The 17,453-nt window shown below is 44.5% G+C and overlaps 1 protein-coding gene across 2 annotated transcripts in view; it reads left to right on the top strand.

Annotated features, from left to right (window-relative positions):
* Window positions 1-630: 630 nt before the first annotated feature.
* LAMA3 (laminin subunit alpha 3) overlaps window positions 631-17,453 on the top strand; it is a 233,798-nt gene continuing 216,975 nt past the window's right edge. For both annotated transcript variants that reach the window (XM_024757935.1, XM_024757934.1), the window contains exon 1: window positions 631-924. In XM_024757935.1, coding sequence (XP_024613703.1) covers window positions 631-924 — 294 coding nt within the window. The remainder of the gene's footprint in view (window positions 925-17,453) is intronic.

The raw sequence follows: 17,453 nt of genomic DNA, 5'->3' as shown, positions 1-17,453 counted from the left end.
CCAGAGCTCCTTTGATCTCACACTCAGTACGCGTGTGCAGTGCCATAGGTATCGTTGGCGCCCAGGGTCTGAGAATTGACGGGACTTGTCCTTTGACAACTGAAACTCATCTGGGAAACCACAGTGTCTTTGGTGTAGGTTCTGCAGGCAGTGGCAGTTGCCTCTGCTGTCTCACCCCATTCGCCGCGAGCCTCCTTCCCGCTAGTCCGAGATCCACCGTGAGGCTCTGGAGAAGAGGACTCTCGGATCTCTGCCCCGGCCGTGGGGAGGTGGGGCGGTCCAGGTCCCCGCCTCAGCCGCGGGGGTGGCAGCCGGAGACACGCCTTTTGCTCTCCCAGCCGGCGAAGCTGGCAGCGCGCAGCGCGCTGGCGGAGACAACGTCTGCGGGCCGAGGCCGGGCGCTGTCAGCTCCTTATCCGGCGGGTGCCAGCTGCGGCCGCAGCACGTTCCAAACCCGAGGAGCCGCCCCCTCGCCGCGGGCTCCCGGCGCGTGGGGGCGCGGGCGCGCCTCCGCCGACCCCGCCCACACTCGGGCCGCGCTAGCTGGTAGCCTGAGGATCGTCCGCCGAGAACGCGGTGTCCCTGAGCCCCTTCGCTGGCCGCCGAGGCAGGAGGACCGCGCGCGGCGAGATGGCGGCAGCCTGGCGGGCTCGGGGCTGGGCACCGCTGTCAGTGCTGCCACTGCTGCCTCTGCTGCCGCTGTTGCTGCCGCCGCCCCCCGCCGAGTGCGCGACCTCTCGGGACCCCGCGGCCCCGGCGCGGCGCAGCCTGCACCCGCCCTACTTCAACCTGGCCGAGGCGGCGAGGATTTGGGCCACCGCCACCTGCGGGGAGCGGGAGCCCGGCGGCACGCGACCCCGGCCCGAGCTCTACTGCAAGTTGGTGGGGGGGCCCACCGTCCAGAGCAGCGGCCATACCATCCAGGTAAGGTCCCAGGTCCCTCCCGGGCGGGCTCCCTCCCCGCGCGGGCCAGCCACCCTGGGCGAAGGGGTCGGGCCTTTTCCCCGCACTCTCGGGACCCGAGGCGACCGGGAAGAGCTCCCCCAACCCCTGCGCGGGTCGGCGACCCCGGGAGGAGGTGGGCGCGGTGTCCCCCGGGAGTGGTACTGGGGAGCACCGCCTCCGCCGATGCGCCGCTCGGGGCCGGGATGGGTATGCTTTGCCCATCCCGAGGTGAATGCAGGCTGAGGTTAAGTTTGGGCTTGCCCAGGAGAAAGTGCGAAGCTGCGCTCTCGGGATGCATTGAACTGTGGTCCTGTCCTGCCTCCGTCACCGAGGTAGCGCCTGGCCAGGGCTTGAGCCCCCCTGGGCTTCACCGGCGCCCCTCCTTCGAGGCCCTTCATCTCCCCGACCTTATGCAGAGAAGCGGGTAGCAGTTAGATTCCGTGGTGTATTTAAAGAGAGAACTTTTAGATTGTATCAGTAGTACCACTCCCATCTCACCAGAAAAACGCACCTCACCCCACAGCCTGAAGTGCCACCATCCAGAGCCATTAGGCGCGAGTGGACACGGTGCTCAGAGTCCTTCGGACTCCTACTGCGAACACCTGTGTAAATGCTAGTGTCGCTGGTGCTTCATCAGCATCTGGAAATGTGCCAGGTCCTTACACACGAGCCTCACAACAGCGCTGGGCACTGGATCAGGTGACCAGGTTAAGAAATGTGCCTACGTCATCATGGAGGACATCTGGATTTGAACCCAGTCCTGACTCCAAATCCTCTTTACACTAAGACGTCGTTGCCTCCCTCCCTCTCCCGGGAAGTATTGCTGAGGAAATTGTTGCCAGAAGAGGGAGTAATTTTGGAGTTTGGGCTCCCAAAGCGAAAGATTATCATTCCGAGTCTAGGTCAGTCTTTTAGAAAGTCTTTTGACTAAGCACTCCCATAAATGACAGGCTGTTGAACATGCAGTATATTCTTATGCGATAGATGCTAATTTATTTATAAATTACATGCATGTATTACTTTATTAATTTGTGTGTACTATAAAATATACAAAAATAGAAATAAAAAGAATAATGATGAAAATGCTTTTTTCTTTATTAAGAGCCCCAAATAGGGCTTCCCTGGTGGTGCAGTGGTTGAGAATCTGCCTGCCAATGCAGGGGACATGGGTTCGAGCCCTGGTCTGGGAAGTCCCACGTGCCGCGGAGCAACTGGGCCCGTGAGCCACAATTACTGAGCCTGCGCGTCTGGAGCCTGTGCTCCACAAGAGAGGCCGCGATAGTGAGAGGCCCGCGCACCGCGATGAAGAGTGGCCCCCACTTGCCACAACTAGAGAAAGCCCTCGCACAGAAACGAAGACCCAACACAGCCATAAATAAATAAATTAAAAATTGCAACCTCCCTTAAAAAAAAAAAAAAGAGCCCCAAATAATTTTGCTTTCTTTAAATGTTTTGTGACTTTGTATAACCAGTTATAAACAAATATTCAAATGTTAGTCATATATATAATTATTTTTGACAAGTGTAGTTTAGCACATATGATATGGCCATTCATAGTTAGTTTTACATTAATACTGGAATTTAGTAGTTGTCATCACTGAAAAAATACCTCAAAAATATGTAAATTCAAATGAAAGAACTTCATTGACTCCTGAGTTCCAGAGCCAGCTGCATAATTTACTGTCTATTGCAAAATGAAATGGAGCTGCTTGTTCAAAAATTATGAATTTCAAGATGTGGGGATAGCAGAGCATTAAACTAAGTGAGGGGCCTTTCTAGGAGTGGGACCTTGTGAGAATTTCCTAAATTGTGGTACTCATACTTCTGCTCCATCCTCCAATTATTCTAAAAGTTTTTTTTAAGTAGAAACTTGGCCAGTATATGTTCATTTTTCAAGTGGAATTCAGTACTTCCTGATAGAAAAGTGTTGTGTTTTAATGCTATAAACAATAGATTCAAAGTTCACTCTTCATTTGGAAAAATGTTACAAAATTCTGTTTCCGTGTTTTTAAAATGTGCAAATATAAGAACTTTTAGAGTAACACAGTTCCATCTTTTCAGCAACAAAAGATGACACATTTCCAAACATCTGTTTTACGAAATGGTCTTTCCAAAGTTTGCATTTCTTTAGAACAGTATTTACTTTTTCACACATTTTTTTTTTTTTTTTTTTTTTAGGTTTTTTCTTTTTCCCCCTTTTTTTTTTTTTTTTTTTTTTTGCGGTACACGGGCCTCTCAGTGTTGTGGCCTCTCCCGTTGCGGAGCACAGGCTCCAGACGCGCAGGCTCAGCGGCCATGGCTCGTGGGCCCAGCCGCTCCGGGGCATGTGGGATCTTCCCAGACCAGGGCACGAACCCGTGTCCCCTGCATCGGCAGGCGGACTCTCAACCACTGCGCCACTAGGGAAGTCCTTTTTCACACATTTTTAAAACAACACCTTTTCTTTGATGGAACAAAGTACTTCCATTATTTTGTAAATATCTATCAGGTAGTATATTACTGGCAGTCACTTGTCATCCCAGCAAAAGTCAGCCAATTTGGAATTTTTGTGAAAAAAAAATGTATAACTCATCTTTAAATTTAAGAAGTCTTTTAAGTACTTTTCCATGAGAAAACCAGTGAGCCTGTGTAGTCAAAAGTATTTCATAATCACTCCCTATTTCAGTACAAGGTTTTAACTGTTCTGCTATTTAGGAGAATAGAATCCACATGTCCACTTTGCCAGGTGCACTTACGCTTCGTGTGTCCTGGTCAGCTGATAGCCTGGTGAAACGTCTCCTCTCCCCTTGAACAGACACTCAGGACTCTTGTGACCTCCTAACTTGTGGACTGGATGAAGGCCTTTAGGCAATCTGTATATTAAGTATTAGAAAAATTGAATTTCTTCACTTTAAGTAAAATAAACAGTTTTAATATTCCCTTCTTGCACCCCACTAGATTGCCTGGCACACCCAACTTTGGAGAAAATTGTTCTAATTGTGGGGAGAGTAAATGTAAGGAGAAGGAAGTCATCAAGGAAATTTTCAGCCGTCTCTTCTCCCCAGATTTGCCTAGAAATGGGCCAACTCTTATTCTCCTCAGCTGGAATTTTTATTAAGTGTCATAAGTTGGCACTACTGTTTTGGGAAGTCCAGAAAAGTCACGTTTCTTGTTCCAATTGAGTTTCCAGAATAGGTGCTTAAACCTGGGTCCACAGGCCTAGATAGAGTAGGAAGTGCCTTTCTGAACTCACTCAACAGACTGCATTTCTAGGCCAAGGTGTATCCTGCAGGAAAAGGATGCTATCTGGTGTTTTGCCTTATTCTTTCTGTAAAAACTGGGGATGAACAAAAGTGCTTTCTGCGTTCAGAGTTGAGGGCCTGAGCAGGTGCACTGATTGCTGATGTGAGAGGTTCTCATGTAATGAGGAGAGAAGCATGTTGGAGACAAGAAGGAGAAGGCAAATTCCAGAAGCTGGGCTGTTAGACACTTGTTCTAGCCCAGTGTTGGCAGCAGCTGGTGCAGACCTGCCTTTCAGAAAAGTGGGTGTGGTGGGAGACAGGTGGAGGAAAGGAAGAGAGCTTATGATTAACCATGTGGCTGTACCTGAGTGATGATCATTTTGAATCTGCTCATGTACAGCTCAAGATGGGGAATGGAGAAGAGTTAACAAAAAAAGTTCTACTTCTTTGAACTTTCTAAAAATAGATCTTTGGGAGCCAGCCAGAGTTTAGAATTTCAGGCCAAAAGGATGCAAGAAACGTAAAAAAATGGATAAAAGTCACATCTTAGAAAAAAACCCAGGGTTTATGGTCCTGATTCTATAATAACAATGCTGATACTTGAACGGTAGCGTGCGTCAACAGGCAGAGCATTAAAAAAGTCTGCATTTTGTTTGTTGGGTGAAAAATGTTTGCTGTGGTTTCTCTGGACTTAAGATTCATTAAATAAGATTTTATATACCTGCTACTGCTCAGACATTAAGTTTCTGGTGTTTGAGAGCTCTGTGATTCAGGGATCCTATCTGTCTGGTTCACGGCTCTCTCTCCAGTGCTGAGCACAAAAGCCTGGAACAGAATAGGTGCTTGGAAAATATTGAATGAAAGGATGGTGGAGTGAAGGTACAGTTGAAGTTAATATAAAGAGGAAACAAGAAAAGTATGCAAATTAGTTCTATCCTGATGAAAAGTAATTATAACCGAAATATGTCACAATTTGCACTTTAACTTTAAATGTTTACTTACCTATGGGGTGTAAAGACATTATTACAGTCGGCCCTCAGTATCCTTGGGTTTCGCATCCACAGATTTAACCAACTGTGGGTCAAAAATACTCGGGAGAAAAAAAATCCAGAAAGTTCCCCAAAGCAAAACTTAAATTCGCCCTATACTGGCAACTATTTACATAGCATTTACATTGTATTAGGTATTATAGGTAATCTGGAGGTGGTTTAAAGTACGTGGGAGAATGTACGTACGTTATATGCAAATACCATTTTATACCATTTTATACAGGGGACTCAAGCATCTGCAGATTTTGGTATCTGTAGGGTTCCTGGAACCAGTCCTTCACAAATACCAAGGGAGGACTGAATTTACTGACATCTGATAGAGGTGATGATAAAATGGAAGTGGAAGGCTGTGTTGAAAGCCTTGGGTTTGGTTTAGCTTGACATAAACACTATGCTCACAAGAAATGACCTGCACGTATTTACCAAACATATGATCTTTTTTTTTTCTTTTTTCTGGCCACGCTGTGCTGCTTGTGGGATCTTAGTTCCCTGAGCAGGGATCAAACCCGCAGCCCCTGCAGTGGAAGTGCAGAGTTACCACTGGACCGCCAGGGAAGTCCCAGCAAACATATGATCTTGATTTTGTACATCGACAGTTCAACATATTTTTATAAGTTCTTGCAGTGCACTTTGATCTATGCATAAGAATTTGTATTTAACCTAAATGATATTGATAGAGAAGTACACTCACCTGAGTTATGGCTAAGAGCGAGCATGCTTGCCACAAAGCAGTCCCGGTTGTGTGTTTGTGTAACTTGCACTAATAGCCATAAAGGAAACTCAGCTTCACTAAGGCTCTGTTTACAGAACTATTGTGAAAGAGAGCCATTTGTTAACTTCAACAAGGGCCTTTTCCTTTGTGATACAGATGTGAAAATTTGGGGGAAATCTAAAACATTTACTGTGTCCATTGATATATTTGTAACAATTATTAATAGAGTTATTTCAAAACTTCAAATGATTACAGGCAGCAGTTGAAGGACAAATGCTTCTTTTTTTAAAATAAATTCATTTATTTATTTTTGGCTGCATTGGGTCTTCGTTGCTGCGCGTGGGTTTTCTCCAGTTGTGGCAAGTGGGGGCTACTCTTGGTTGTGGTGCACGGGCTTCTCATTGCGGTGGCTTCTCTTGTTGCAGAGCACGGGCTCTAGGCATGTGGGCTTCAGTCGTTTTGGCATGAGGGCTCAGTAGTTGTGGCTCGGGGGCTCTGGAGTGCAGGCTCAGTAGTTTTGGCGCACAGGCTTAGTTGCTGTGTGGCATGTGGGATCTTCCCGGACCAGAGCTTGAACCCATGTCCCCTGCATTGGCAGGCAGATTCTTAACCACTGTGCCACCAGGGAAGCCCCGAGGCATAATTTAAATACCATAACATGCAACCATTTTAAGTGTGAATTCAATAATTTTTAGAAAGTTTATGGAGTTGTGCGGCTATTACTAGAGTCTAGTTTTAGAACACACATATATATATATAGAAATCCATTCTGCCAGTCTCTGCTTTTAACTAAGTCTAATCCATTTACATTTAAAGTGATTATTGATAATGAAGGACTTATTTCTGCCATTTTGCTATTTGTCTTATATGTGACAAATGTCTTATATATGTCTTATATATATATGCATTATATATTTTTTGGTTCCTCAGTTCCTCTATTACTGTTTTCTTTTGTGTTTAATTAAATTTTCTAATGTGTCATTTTGATTTCCTCCTCATTTCCTGTTCTGTTAATTTATTTTTTTTTAATTTATATTTTGGCTGTGCCATGCGGCATGCGGGATCTTGGTTCCCTGACCAGAGATTGAACCTGTGCCCCCTGCAGTGGAAGCTGGAGTCTTAACCACTGGACTGCCAGGGAAATCCCCTGTAAATTTTTTTTTTTTTTTTTTTGTGGTACGCAGGCCTCTCACTGCTGTGGCCTCTCCTGTTGCGGAGCACAGGCTCCGGACGCGCAGGCTCAGCTGCCATGGCTCACGGACCCAGCCGCTCCGCGGCATGTGGGATCTTCCTGGACCGGGGCACGAACCCGTGTCCCCTGCATCGGCAGGCGGACTCTCAACCACTGCGCCACCAGGGAAGCCCCCCCTGTAAATTTTTAAAAGTAATTTTCTTAGTGCTTACTCTGAGGATTACAATTAACATCCTAAATTTATAACAATCCAATTTGATTTGACATCAACTTAATTTCAATAGCATCTAAAACTCTGCTCCTATATAGGTCTGTCTCCCCTTTTATGATGTTATTGTCACAAATTACATCTTTACACATTGTTGCCCCTTGGGATAAAAACATAATTATTGTTCTATGCATTTGTGTTTTAAATCATATAGGAAAAAAAGTTACAAACCAAAAATACAATAATGCTGGCTTTTAAATTTACTTCTGTAGTTATTTGTACTGGTGTTCTGTATTTCTTTGTATGGCTTTGAGTTACTGTCTAATGTCCTTTATTTCAGTTTGAAGGACTCCCTTTAACATTTCTTGTAGGGCAGGTCTACTAGCAACAAATTCCTTCAGCTTTTCTTTGGGAATGTCTTAATTTCTCCTTCATTTTTGAAGAATAACTTTACCAGGTATAGAATTCTTGACTGACAGTTTTTTTCTTTCAGCACTTTATTGTCTCACTGCCATCTGGCTTCCGTGGTTTCCAGTGAAAAATAGGTTGTTAATCTTATTGAGGATCCCTTATATGTGATAAATTGCTTTTCTCATGTTGCTTTCAAGATTTTCTCTTTGTCTTTTGACAGTTTGTTTATAATGTGTCTCAGTGTGGATCTTTCTGTAGATGACTAGCCTTTTTATGGCCCAATTTTCTTAAATGACCAGGGAAACTCCTGTGAGGGAAAATACAACATCATCTCACTGTAGATATTATCAAACTACTCTCACTTAGAGATGAAGAACTCTGGCTCTACAATCATGTAGACCTGAGTTTGAATTCTAACTCTACCAGCTCTCTGACCTTGGAAAATTGCAAAATCTCAGTTTTCTTATATGTAAAACAGGATTAATAAACCTGTGTATCTCACAGGTTTATTTGGAGGATAAAAGCACTTAGTATTTTTCTTGGCACATAGTTAGTGCTCAATAAATGTGTTTTTTCATGGAGAGAAAAAATTCTTTTTAAGACTTCTGAAGTGGTAAGCTACAAAAATGATTTATCACAATAGTCATTTTAAATTTTTGAGTAAAAAGTACTTTTAATGATGACGTCTACAGTGCATTATACATGGAACACATTTGGCATGCTGAATAATCCACAGGCATAAAGACATTTATAGCCTTCTATAGAATAGCAATGTTGAATTGTTTTGGTAATGCATTAATAACTAGTTCAGATATTATTTATGTAGGGACTTCATTTATTTATGTACTTTCTGGTAACACAAGATGTTCCAGGGTCACTTTTAATTTTCTTTGCTCCAGCGTTGGAACTAACTACTTTTCCAAAAATCTCTGTTTTTTTTTTTTTTTTTTAAATTGAGTGTGGTATGTAGAAACCAAGTCTGGATATGAGGTGTGCTCATTGTTACTGGTGTGTCATTGCTTCTAGACCCTTTCAGGGGACAGAGCTAGGAGTTATATGTATATCTACTAATTCCTATATACACCCACATCATATATACACACACTTTTATCAGCTAAACTAACATTTTTGGGGAGGTATTAATTTTTTAAGGTGAATTTTGGTAGCACTAATACATTCTCCCAGATCATAAATTTATTTCCCGTTGTGATTTAGGCTTTCACGAAACCTGTGTTAACTTTTGCTCAACATTGTGGAACCATTTGCCTAGTGAGGAAAAGATTTATTAAATGGTACCTCAGTGGTCTTAGTCAATAGAACTGCCTGTGTTGTGCTGTATACATGGGCTCCTGGCCAAGGGGGCTGAAAATCCAGCCCGGGCAAGGCTGTATCTGCTCGGAGGCAGGGAGCCTTTTTCTGCTTCTCAAAAAAGAGCTGTTTGCATGAGCTAGCAGATCCTTGATTAGATCCCTCCTGCCAACAGGGTGGAACCTGCCCTAGGGAGAGCCAACTCATTGAGTCCCATGTGTCCTGCCCGTTTCTCAATATCATAAGCATATTGTATTCTCTTGGTTTTCCCATCCTAGATGTTTAGAAAATACATGTGGAAGTAATAAATGAATATTAGCTTGAGAGAAATATAGGTTTTAATTAGATTATCTATGCATATCTTAACTGTGGGGTATGATGTAATTCTCCATTACTTTCAAGTTGCACTATATACTGTGTACAGGAGTGATACCAAATTAAGGGGGGGCGGGCAGAATGGGGAATAGGGAGAACAGCCTAGTAACCAGGAGACTTGCTCCCCTGTTGTTTTTTTCTTTTTTTGGTTCAATAGCTCCCCTATTTAATGTGGAGTATTAATTTAACACTTAACCAGTACCTGGCACTGTTCTGAAGCCCCTTTCACAAACTTCTTCATCCTCACAACAATTTATAAAGGAGGTACTCTTAGCACACTCAATGTACAAATGAGGAAACTGAAGCACAGAGAGGTTAAGTGATTTGTTCAAGGTCACGCAGCTAGTACGTGGAAAAGCCAGGTACTCTGGCTGCAGAGTTGTGCTATGCTGTGCTATGCTGCCACTGCCGAGCCAACTCCTCTTCCCTCCGAGTTCCAGCCAAACTCTGTGCCACCTCCCTAACTCCATTCATGGCCTTGGAGCCATTGATTTTCATGTCTGTATCCTTATTAATTCATGAGCTTCCTGAGTGTGAGGCCACATTTTCCTGCTGTTTGTCTTCCCTGCGCAGCTTATCACAGACACTTCATAGATGCTTTTTGGAGAAATGTGCAAAGGGCAACACCATCATAGAACTTTCCTACTAGAGCAACACCTTGATGGAAGTGCTGTTTGACAGAAAGAATACCTGACTTTCAACAACCTGCCTCTGGAAGACAGTTGTGGCCCTGGTGTGTTGAATTTCAAAGTAATGCCTAATGTAGTGGCAGAGACCAATGACTAGGACTGGACCACCAGAAGCTGGAAGAGGCAAGGAAGGATCCTTCCTCTACAGGTTTCAGAGGGAAAGGGGCCCTGCCAGTGCCTTGATTTCAGACTTTCAGCTTCCAGAACTGTGAGACAATAACTTTCTGTTGTTCTAAGCCACCCAGTTTGTGGTACTTTGTTACGGCAGCTCAGCTTAGTCCGTTTGGGCTGCCATAACAAAAAAATAGATTGATAGCTCATAAACAACAGAAATTTATTTCTCACAGTTCTGGAGGCTGGGAAATCCAAGGTCAAGGTGTGGGCAGATTCAGTGTCTCGTGAGGACCCACTTCCTGTTCGTTGATTGCTGTTTTTTCACTGTCCTCACAAGGTGGGAAGGGTGAGGGATCTCTCCAGGGCCTCTTTTATAAGGGCACTAATTCCGTTCATGTAGGTGGAACCCTCATCCTAATACCATCATCTAGTGGGTTAGGTCTTAACATATGAGTCTGGGGGAGGGACACAGATATTCAGTCCCTAGCAGTAGCTTCAGCTTTAAGCCAGGTCACCAACCTCTCGGTCAGTCAGCAGTGTTTAATGGACCAGCGTGTGAGTTATCTGTGTATGGGAGGGTGGAAGATGGGGGACTACATGAAGCTCTTGGGTGGTCCTAGGGTCTCTGCTTTTGAGACTTTGCAATCTGATATTCATAATTAGTCCCTGAACAGAATAAGGAGAGCTCTTGGTTGAACAAATATTTAGGGATCACCCATATTGAGAGTAATCCTTAAATATGAAGAATATATCAGTGGGGCATAAAATAAGGATTGCCTAATAACACGGGTGGGGTGGTGGGAGTCTGGGGGCTCTGGACACAGTGAGCTGCACAGAGCCCAGTGGTTGGGTGATTCCTTTACTAGTGAGGGCTCTGGGGGCTGCATCAGGGGAAGGATGGGGTGGGATTGTGAAATGAAAGGCCCAGCTCCTTGTTTCCCAAGATTGGCTCTGCAGAGACTGAATATGGCTGAGGATTTGTGTGTACAAAAGACATTGGTGGCAAAGATTCTATGCAAGGTAGTTTGCCTAATGATTTGATGAGAACACAAAAATTTTAGACTTTCAAACTTTCCTATATGTCTTTTTTTTTTTTAAAGGAACTGAAGCTTTTTTTTTTAACATCTTTGTTGGGGTATAATTGCTTTACAATGGTGTGTTAGTTTCTGCTTTATAACAAAGTGAATCAGTTATACATATACATATATGTCTTATCTGTTTCTAAGTGATGTTCCTATTTCATTGTGACAGCTGATCACTTAATGTATCTTTAATGTGACATTGAATTTCGAATGTTTTTAACGTACCAGAAAAAGTAGCAGAAGTTGCTGAGAGACCTCTTCAGGAAAATCTTTTAGTAAGATTGCCACAAACTAGTTGATTTTTTTTTCCCTCTTGTTTTATTTCATTATCTTTTAGGTCAAATAGTAGACTTTTATTTAAATAAAAATATACCTTGAAGGCACTTTTTCTAATAGAAATACCAGGACCTGATAAAGTTTTCATTCCCTTTCTCTGAGCACCATGCTGGTTTTGAAGTAACACTTCATACCCCTCACATACTTGGTGTTACATGCAGCCGCCTTTTTCTTTGATCCGTTGCTTGCCTTGGTTCTGGAGTGTGGTTTTTCCCTAGCTGTAATAGATAGCAACTGTCACTGGAGCTTAGGAAGACCATAGCTGAAAGAGTAAATCTGCTTGATTAACCACAAGGAAGATGAGGCCAAGGGCCTTCACAGTCATGATAGGGATGTTTGTAACCAATGGTTCTCCATCTTCACTGAAGACAAAATACAAAGGGTGGTGTAGCTTTGCAGAGCGAAGGATTGAGTTCAGCTGTGGAGAAGGACTGCCTCCAGTGCACTGCACCACTGAAAGGATTTTCAGAGAGGAGGGCGAGAAGGCTGTCTCCAGGTCAGAATCGTCTGTGTGATTTTAGGTTGCATCATAGGCAATCCAAAGGCTTTAATTGGGGCCTAGCAGGGGCCTAGCATGGGCAGCTGCCCTCCCCACACCAGTGCCTTGCAGTTTTCTGGAGGGAGCTGCAGTCAAGGAGTCAGGCCCCCGTGGACCAGCCATGCTCATATACTTATCTAAATTCTCCGCCCTGGAGCCTCTGTTCAGAGGCCTCCATTGAGACTCCTTTTTGGGATGCTATCAGGGTGCTACGGGTGAGGCCCTTTCCCCCACTTGGACTTGGTACTGTTCTACTCCTCTCTGCATCCCCCTCCCAGCTCCCTGGGTGCATAAGAAGGCAGGAGCCTTTTGTTTGGGGTTCCTGGGTAGTGTGCTCATTCCCCTGTCATCTGACCCTTGCCTGGTGCCCTTCCATGGGGGAAATGGAACCCTGGGGAGCTGGCACCTTTCTCCTTTGCCTTTTGCCTCCACAGTCAGGCACAGGAAGTGAATGGTCTTGATTGCTGCTTTCAAATTAGCCCCTTGTCCTCCTTGACCACCTAACACCTGGCAGCTCACCCAGAGCTGTCTTTTGTGGACGATCCCTATTGTAGCTTTTTATCACCTAGGGAAGGAACTGCCGCCTGGAAGCATGCATGTACACATGCTTGTGTGCAATATTCATCCACTACTATATTTAACAAATATTTATTGACATCTCTGTGCCAGGCACAGAGGACAGGGATATGACGGGCTGGGAGTACAATTCCTAACAAGGCAGAAAAAAGGTCCCTGCTTATAAGCAGCTAACCTTCTATGGGGAGACTGTAACCAGTGAGCAAACTAATATGATAATTATAGATTGTTATTGTGTCTTGGAGAGAATAAATGGGATTTTGCGATTGAGATTAAAGAGGGAAGCTTCTATAGGTCAAGTAGATGGAGAAGCTTTTCTAAGGAGTGTTATTGGTACGGAAAGCTGAGGGTTGAGAGGAAGCCAGCCCCAAGGAAAGGCTGGGAAAATGTGTTCCCAGCAGAGGACCAGCAGGTGCAAGGGCCCTGAGGTGGGAACATGTTTGGTGTTTCTAGGAACTCAGAAAGCCACGCTGCCCTAGTTTTTATATGGTTTGAATGTTATCTCTGAGTGAGGCCACTTTCCAGAATTTATAAATACTTCGTTTTATTTTTGTATGTATGTATTCCCTTTCTGGCTCTCAAAAGAATTTAGGTGACTGATAAAATTTTAAAAGGATGAATGAAAGAGTTGAGGGCATTAGGACAATGAGAAAATAAAGTGGTAAAGAGTGTAGTAGGGCTTCCCTGGTGGCGCAGTGGTTGGGAGTCCGCCTGCCGATGCAGGTAGTTATTTCATAAGGAGATTAATAACTGAAATGGAATTGAGAGGGAAATATTTGGTTTGAGGAATGCCTCAGGTCAAGGTCAGACTCTCTCCTGAGGACAGTATCTGGCCCTTAGCAGGTCAATAGTTGACGGTTGGATGAATAAACTGTCAAGGCAGAGCTGCTTTTGTAAATCTAGGCTTTGGGATGAAGCTCTAAAGCCACCAGGGAAGCCCGAGACTAAATAATTTGACTAACATTTTGAAGCTGTGACTGGTAGAGGCAGGATTTAGACCTCCATCATTCTACTCCAAAATGCATCTCTTTGAAACAAATTAAAAGAAAAACCCTCTGTAATTTAGCCTGAGTGGACACAGTTTTTGAGTAATAGGTATACATTTTGCAGGTGTTTGCTTATCTGCCTGAAAAAATACATACCTGGGCTTCCCTGGTGGCACAGTGGTTAAGAATCTGCCAGTCAATGCAGGGGACACGGGTTCGAGCCCTAGTCCGGGAAGATCCTACATGCTGTTGAGCGACTAAGCCCGTGTGCCACAGCTACTGAGCCTGCACTCTAAAGCCCGCCAGCCACAGCTACTGAGCCCACATGCTGCAACTACCGAAGCCCACACGCCTAGAGCCCGTGCTCTGCAACAAGAGAAGCCACTGCAATGAGAAGACTGCGCACCACAAAGAAAAGCAGCCCCCGCTCGCCACAACTAGAGAAAGCCCGCACGCAGCAACGAAGACCCAACACAGCCAAAAATAAAGAAATAAAAAATAAATTAATTAAAATATACGTACCTGGAACCAACCTGGAGCCCCTTGTTTGGTCTCTCAAATCCCTTGCTCCAGGAACCCGGCACACTAGAGGGCAAAGCGCCCCCTTCTGGTGGGGTGAAAGCTGTGTGTGGGCCGCAGAGCTGGGCGCTCTCCTGGGCTGTGTGATCGCCCTTCACCCCACTCTGTGCAGACGTTTAGGTGCTCAGGACATTTACAAGATGCTTGTCTTAGCTGTAGGTAACCACGCCCATGTGCTTTGTGTCTCTCAGAATGGAGAACGTTCCGAACAAGGTTTTGGTAAAGGAGCAATCCCAAGTTTGGAATGGGCACACTCCAGAATGTTCTCCACATCAGGGCTCCAGCTGGCTTGGGTCTGGCCACTTGAGACAGTGCCTTTAAGGCACATAACCTCAGGAGCCTCGGTGAGTGATGGTGAGGAGGAGGGTTCGCGGTAGCGCAAACGTGGTGATCGTGAAACAGGGCTGTCGATGGGTGAGCGTGGTTAGATCTTGCCGTGTTTTCTGTGCCTGCCGCAGGGCACGGCTGCAGCTAAGCTTCTGTCAGATGGGGTTCTCTCCTCAGCTGGATCTCTTCCCACACATCTGGTCGTGGGCAGGTGTTTGGAAAATCACATAATTGCTATTGCAGTGCGGCCTCACTCCATCCAAATCTAAGACGGGGCTCTTTGATGCAGCTTCCAGAGCAGCCAGGCCAGGATGGAAAGCGTTCTGAGCTGTAAGGACTGTGGCCAGACCCACACACGGGTCCTGGTTCCTGCACATCCCGGCTGTGTGGTTTTGAGTTGAGGCCCTTCACCGCCGTGAGCCTTCACTTCCGGGTCTTTAGGTCCTGATTTGATACGCATCTGAGAATGTGGTGAAGATTCGTCAGGGAAGGCGTGGCATGTCTCTCCTGGGCTCCCACGCCCCACACGCTCGCTTGATCCCAGCCCCTGCTGGTGACAGGTTGCGTTTGAGTTACTTCTCTTCTATCCCACTGAATTTCTTCCGGGGCCGGGTCCAGCTCTTAGCGTTTGTTCCTTTGTTTTTACCCCAGCATCCAACACAGTGCTGCACACACTGGTGGCGATTTGGAAAAGCTGAATAAATGAATGACTGTTCAGACAATAAAATAAGTCGTGTTAGGGAGTGGTGCTGTAATCAGCCTCCAGTTTCTTAGAACAAGACAGTGTTTATGCTGTGAATTCAGTTGCACAGTATTTTATATGAGAGGCTTCTGGTTAAGGAGAATCATCAAAAATGTGAGCAACTAGGACAGACTATTTTTTTTTTCCCCATCTTTCTAAATGAGGGTAGGTCACTCCGTGGGCTTCTGGGCAAACACTAGCTTGTCCTCTGGGGACCTCCAGCCTTGGATCTCTACTCTCTTTTGTTGTTTATTTGAACAATTTTGTCCCCTTTCCTTCTAGCCCCTTCTATTACATTTGCTGTTTTCCACACGACTAGGCTAATAGTAGCTTTGACACAATTCAGAGTGTGAGCCCCTTGTCTTGTTTATCTTTCAATATTTTCATCTCTGTCTGGAATAGCTTCTGATACAGAGCACAGGGTCAGGGCAGGTTTGTTGCCTGGATAGATGGATAACTGAACACAAGGATGTAAGAATCCTCTCTGTTCTCTGTCTGTCCCCCTCTTCTCTGACTTCTACCAGTTTTTGTCCTGCTTTTATTTATGGTTATTTAAAAAATATTTGACCTCAGGTGCAGAATTACATTAGATTATGGATTGTTCATGACCCTCAGTTTAAGACAAGCTTTCATCATTGGTCCTTGCATGACAAGCCTTAATGTGTATGTGGATGGATGGATTTAAAATAGTATAACAAGGGACTTCTCTGGTGGTCCAGCGGTTAAGACTCCACCCTTCCACAGCAGGGGGCACGGGTTCGATCCCTGGTCGGGGAACTGAGATTCTGCATGCCGTGCAGTGCAGCCAAAAAAAAAAATTTTAATAGTATAATAAGCACCCATGAACTTGCTACCAAAACTCAAAATAGGGCCTTAGCAATAACTTATGTCTAACCATATGATTTCTCCACCTCCCGTCTCTCTTTTTCTCTCAATCTGGGGTAACCATCATCCTGAATCCTTTATTAATTTTTCCTTTGCTTTCCTTTCTATATAGTTTTTTTTTTTTTTGCGGTATGTGGTATATATATACCACATCTTTATCCATTCATCTGTTGATGGACCCAATGTTCTTAATTTTAATGTAGTCAAATCTGTCTCTTCCTTTGTGGTCAATGCTTTCTGAATCTTGTTTAAGAACTCATTCCTTGCTCCAAGTTCTTATTCACCTTTATTTTCCACTGAGAGATTTAAAACTTTTATTTCTAATGGTAAGTCCTTAATTCATCTATGACAACAAAAAAGGAACATCTCCATTCCTCATATCTATACTCTGGAGTTGGAGATGAATGTAGATTATAAGCATCCACATCCTTGGAGGAGATTTGCTTCTATCACATGTAAGTCTTCTAAACTTCAAGAAATAATAATTTAATTCCCTCACCAAATAATTAAACTGGTAAAATGATTTCTAGGGAGAAAATGGGAAAAATAAAAATCATTAAAGGGCAAAATACTCATAAATGTTAATAGGTCCTAGCTTAAATAGTTATCAATTATACTTATTATAATAATAAAATTTTGTAGAAAGGACTCAAACAATTTTTTGAAAAACCCTAATCTGCCTACTAAAAAAGAGTAATTCAGTAAGAAGATGAGATGATATCAGTAGAATCAGAATTCAGTAGAGATGATAATATCAAATAAATACCACTCCAGGATTCCCACTTACCTACTAAATTAACTGCCGACTTCTCACTCCAGTACCCACAGCCCAGCCACAGCTCCCCCGCTTACCTTTCAAGTGTAGTTTTCCATTACTTATGCTCTTGTTCAAATGGACCAGCTGGTCTCTGTGCCTTTGCTGCTCATTCCTCCACCTGGAACACCTTCCTTGTTGACTGCTCACTGACACTTACCAACCTCCTCTCCATCCTCACAGGCAGCTGAAATCCTACCTCTTCCACCCTGCCTTAGACCCAGCGCTCTATACTCTTGCCAAACCTACTTCCTGTATGGTTACTTGTATGCTTATCACCTCCACTGGGGCTGTGAGCAGGGATCCTCTTTGTATCCCAGGGCTTGACACAGAGCTTGCAGAGGAGGATGTAAACAGCAAAAAG

Source organism: Neophocaena asiaeorientalis, unplaced genomic scaffold (assembly GCF_003031525.2).
Source record: "Neophocaena asiaeorientalis asiaeorientalis breed wild unplaced genomic scaffold, Neophocaena_asiaeorientalis_V1.1 scaffold142, whole genome shotgun sequence".
NCBI classification, from domain to species: Eukaryota; Metazoa; Chordata; class Mammalia; order Artiodactyla; family Phocoenidae; genus Neophocaena; species Neophocaena asiaeorientalis.
Note: the sequence above shows the minus strand (reverse complement) of the source record. Positions and strands in the feature narration are given on the sequence as shown.